The sequence below is a fragment of the Sinocyclocheilus grahami genome, unplaced genomic scaffold (assembly GCF_001515645.1).
Source record: "Sinocyclocheilus grahami isolate Dianchi unplaced genomic scaffold, SAMN03320097.WGS_v1.1 scaffold179.1, whole genome shotgun sequence".
Taxonomy (NCBI): Eukaryota; Metazoa; Chordata; class Actinopteri; order Cypriniformes; family Cyprinidae; genus Sinocyclocheilus; species Sinocyclocheilus grahami.
In genome coordinates, this window is record NW_015505358.1 from 755,638 (window position 1) to 760,281 (window position 4,644).

General features: G+C 43.0%; 1 protein-coding gene across 1 annotated transcript in view; it reads left to right on the plus strand.

Annotated features, from left to right (window-relative positions):
* The window catches only part of LOC107594076 (epoxide hydrolase 2, cytoplasmic), a 38,308-nt gene that overhangs the window by 838 nt on the left and 32,826 nt on the right, over nt 1-4,644 (plus strand). The window contains exons 3-8 of the mRNA XM_016284025.1: nt 704-788; nt 904-1,060; nt 1,510-1,700; nt 1,810-1,932; nt 2,230-2,298; nt 2,400-2,495. Of these exons, the coding sequence (XP_016139511.1) occupies nt 704-788; nt 904-1,060; nt 1,510-1,700; nt 1,810-1,932; nt 2,230-2,298; nt 2,400-2,495 (721 nt within the window). The remainder of the gene's footprint in view (nt 1-703; nt 789-903; nt 1,061-1,509; nt 1,701-1,809; nt 1,933-2,229; nt 2,299-2,399; nt 2,496-4,644) is intronic.

Here is a 4,644-nt window from a genome sequence, read left to right on the forward strand (position 1 = left end):
TAAAAAGTTAAAAAGAAGAGCATTTATTTAAAATAGAAATCTTTTCTAACAATATACACTACAGTTCAAAAGTTTGGGGTCAGTACATTTCTATTCTTTCTTTTTTTGAAAGAAATTAAAACTTTTATTCAGCAAGGATGTGTTTAATTGTTAAGAAGTGATAGCAAAGTTTTATATTGTTAGAAAAGATTTATATTTTGAATAAATGCTGTTCTTTTTAACTTTTTATACATCAAAGAATCCTGAAAAAAGTATCGCAGTTTCCAATTTTTTTTTAAAAACTTGGCAGCACAACTGTTGCCAACATTGATAATTCTAATAATAAATCAGCATATTAGAATGATTTCTTAAGGATCATGTGACACTTTTTACTGGAGTAATGGGTGATGGAAATTCAGCTTTGTATCACAGAAATAAATTTTATTTTAAAGGATATTAAAATAGGAACCATTATTTTATATTGTAATAACATTTTGCAAAATTACTGTTTTTTTCTGTATTTTTGATCAAATAAATGCAGCCTTGATGAACATAAGAGACTTCTTTAAAAAAAAAGACTTCTTTAAAAAGTCTTACTGATCCCAAACTTTTGAACGGCAGTGTGTGTGTGTGTGGGTATATATATATTGCTTTTACATGTAATATTATATTTTATTTCCATAACTATTAAAATACCAGTTTAAGGGTATATGTTTTGCTCTAGGGGTTTCATAAAGAATGTGATTGCAAAACTTGGCAGTGAGAATGCACTGTATTGCTTGGAGAAAGGAAAAGTCACTCTAACTCAGGTCATTTTCATTCATTTATAAAATGTATTCATGCATATGACATTGACAGTTTGCATGCAGTCTGCTTTAGTGCAACAAAAATATTTGCTTATCTATCACTGGTTTCACATGTCAGATGATTCCTGAGTTTGAAGCTGAGTGTCAGAAGGTAGCGGCCGATCAGGGACTGTCTTTACCTGCACAGTTCTCAGCTCAGAAGCTTTTCAGTGACGTTGGGCAGGTAGAATTCAATAAGCCGGTTCTTGATGCTGCAGCTGTCCTCCGTCGTCATGGTATGTTGCTTTCGCATTGCGACTTGAGTGGTTTTAAATAAACCTTTTATCTTTTTCTCAAAGGAATTGTTGATTTATCTCTTAAAGAAATAGTTCACCCAAAAATGAAAATTAGCTGATACTTTATAAACCCTCAGGCCGTCCCAAGATGTAGATGTTTGTTTTTCATCAGAACAGATTTGGAGAAATGTAGCATTACATCACTTGCTCAGCAATGGATCCTCTGCAGGGATTACTTGTGAATTATTGTGATGTTTTTATCAGCTGTTTGGACTCTCATTCTGACGGCACCCATTCACTGCAGAGGATCCATTGGTGAGCAAGTGATGCAATGCTACAGTTCCCCAAATTATTTCAGATGAAGAAACAAACTCATCTACATCTGGGATGGCCCGAGGGTGTCTACATTCTCAGCAAATTAAAAATTTTGGGTGAACTTTTCCTTTAAGGCATTGCTACCTGTGTCCTGGCCAATATCTGGGTGGATGACACTGATCAGAGAGACGGCGTCGCTAGGATTCTCTCCGTATTGGAGTGCCGTTTCGACCTGGTTGTGCGATCTTGCTACGCTGGTGTCAGAATCCCAGAGCCAGATATCTTTACCAATGCCCTCGAGAAACTTGCGGTTAAACCTCAAGAAGTAAGTGCAGTAAATCACTTCAGAAGCTCTCCAATTGGAAATTGACAGCAGATTCAAAAGCTGTTAGTTAAGGAGGTAACCAAATGCTCTTATAATTTACTTGATTAAGGCAGTCTGGCTAGATGTGGATGAAGAAAGTGTCAAGGCAGCTGGAGTTTTGGGAATGACGGCTGTTCAAGTCAAGGACATCACTGAGGCTCTTAAGGAAATCCAGAATCTTACAGGAATAGAGGTGAGGAATTCTGACCTTTAACCACATAATTCCAAGATTGCATCGATACACTTTAAAAAATGATTGCAATTCTAATGGTAAAAGACTGCAGAAATGCTACGGTAAATACCTGTTAATTGGTTAACGGCAAGTTCCCTTACAATATATAGGGAAAAACTGTAATAAATCTAAAAATACTGTTAAATTTACAGTTGTTGGAAGTAAAAAAGAACAAGCCATCTTATAATTTACAGTGAAAAAACATAAGTTGAATTCCCTGTGTGACATTTGTCATTTAATGGCTTTAACTGTTAACAGGTCACCAGTGATCTCCAGCCACCCTCTTGTGATCCTGAAAATGTCTCTCATGGATATGTGAATATTAAGGTCATTTATAATGCTTATCTCTGTTTTACTTGTGCCAAAGTTCATTGGTAGTGTGTTATTGATAGAAAGGGTCATTAAAAGGGTGTTCCTCTGGTTTTCAGCCTGGCGTGAGGATCCACTATGTGGACATGGGAGACGGACCGCCTGTTCTCCTGTGTCATGGCTTCCCTGAGAGTTGGTTTTCCTGGAGGTATCAGGTGAGGAACGTCAACTCTTTCAGCTGATGCAACTAAAAATACAAGCCTTTGAAGGTAGTGAGATTATTGTGAGACTGTCAAAGCTTAGTGGTTAAAGATCAGGGCCGGTAACCCATGGGTATTGAACATCCAAAGCGGTGATTCATGAGCTTTCACTATTATACCTTTGAATATGGCTCCAAGGGATGATTGGTAATAAAATAAGTTGCTTTGGATAATGAAAAAGAAGAATTGAGGCTTTTCACACACTGTGATGATGCAAGTTATATTACGTAATCTTACAACTTTTTTGTATTTTCATTTTTAAAAGATTTAATGTATATTTTTACATTAAATGTTTTATTTCCTTGGCATTAAAGGGGTCATATGATGCGATTAAATTTTTAATTTCTCTTTGGAGTGTTACAAGCTCTTAGTGCATAAAGAAGATCTGTAAAGTTGCAAAGACTAAAGTCTCAAATCCAAAGAGATATTCTTTATAAAATTTAAGAGTCAGCCACGCCTACCTAAAATGGCTCGTTCTAACACGCCCCCACAAATCTACGTCACTATGTGGGAAGATTTGCATAACGCCGCCCAAATGTTCACGCAAAGAATGAAGGCGTAACTTTTATTCTCGATGTAGTATTGTTGCCGGCGCCGCCATGTCGTGAAGGCGCTGTGTTTCGTTGTGAAAGTGAAACTACTTTGTTTGGCCTTCCAAAAGAGAATGATATCTGCTTCGTCATGCCTGGAGCTGGCCTCTGCTCACTATAGGCCACCACCGCTCACTCTAGGCGATCGTGTGTGACGCTTTCGTTGTGAAAGCAAAACGTCTCGGTTACTTGTGTAACCCTCGTGTACCCAGTTGGGAACGCTACGGAAGCCACATCCCGCGCATAGGAGGTATCATGTGGAATACACATATGGACTGGCCCAGGGCAGTGCTACATATGGAAGTCCCTGCGGTAGACTCAACCTGCCTGGGGTGAGATCACTACACAACAGAGATGGCAGAGAACGACTGTCAGGGAAAGACACGGACTTACCGTGAGGGGAGCCGTACAGTGGAAGAGTACACATGTGGGATCGCCCGAAGGGGGAATCACTACACACAAGCACAAGGGCTGACCTTGGGCCTGCACACGAGTGCTGAGCCTGGCGTCTGGCGCTCCGCCACGCCTGACCGCCGAGAGTACGGGAGGAACTCCAGCAGGGTTCGCCATGGGGAACTGAACTGAGAAGCAAAAAAGCGCATATAGGGGTCCTTAGAGGGGAATGGCGCAGCAAGCGTGATCGACACAGAGCGGGTCCAGTGTTACTGCCTACCTGAGGCGAGTACACAAGAGAATACGGGCTCTACACGGAGATTATAGAATCTCGCAAACGTGAATCCGGCAGCTCTACAGATGTCTGCTATCGAGGCGCCCCGCACCAATGCCCAAGTCTGTGCGAGAAGGCTCACTGAGGGAAACGCATATTTGCATAGCCCCCGAGGTCAGCTGCACGCCAGTGCGTCTGTGCCGAGGGTCCCCTCGGCCAGGGAGAAAAACCACTGGCAATGGGACGTGTCCGGGGAGGCAAACAGGTCTACCTGAGCGTCCCCAAAGCGCCTCCAAATCAGCTGGACTGTCTCGGGGTGGAGTCGCCATTCTCGAGCTCGCCTGGGATGTGAACGGCGCGAAGCGACCTCAGATGCCTCTGACTCCAGAGTAGGAGATGGCGGGCAAGTTGCGACGTAAGCGTAGACCGCCCTGGTGGTTGATGTACGCAATGGTCGCAGTGTTGTCCGTATGGACCAGTACATGCTTGTCATGTAGCAGCGATTTCAACTCGAGGCAGTTGATATGCCACTGCAGTCAGGGCCCCGACCAGAGCCCCGCAGCTGCAATCCCATTGCACATGGCACCCCAGCCCCTGACAGAGGCATCTGTTGACACAACAACATGCCTGGATACTTGCCCAAGGGACACCCCTGTCCGAAGAAAGGCAAGATCTGCCCACGGGTTGAAGGTCTGACAGCAGAACGGGGTGACAGAAACCCGGTAAGTGCCGTGTTGCCATGCCCATCTCGGGTCTCAAGCGGTCTCATATGAAGCAACCCGAGCGGCGTGACAGCGGCTGCGGATACCATATGCCCCAGGAGCCTCTGAAACTGTTTCAGTGGAAC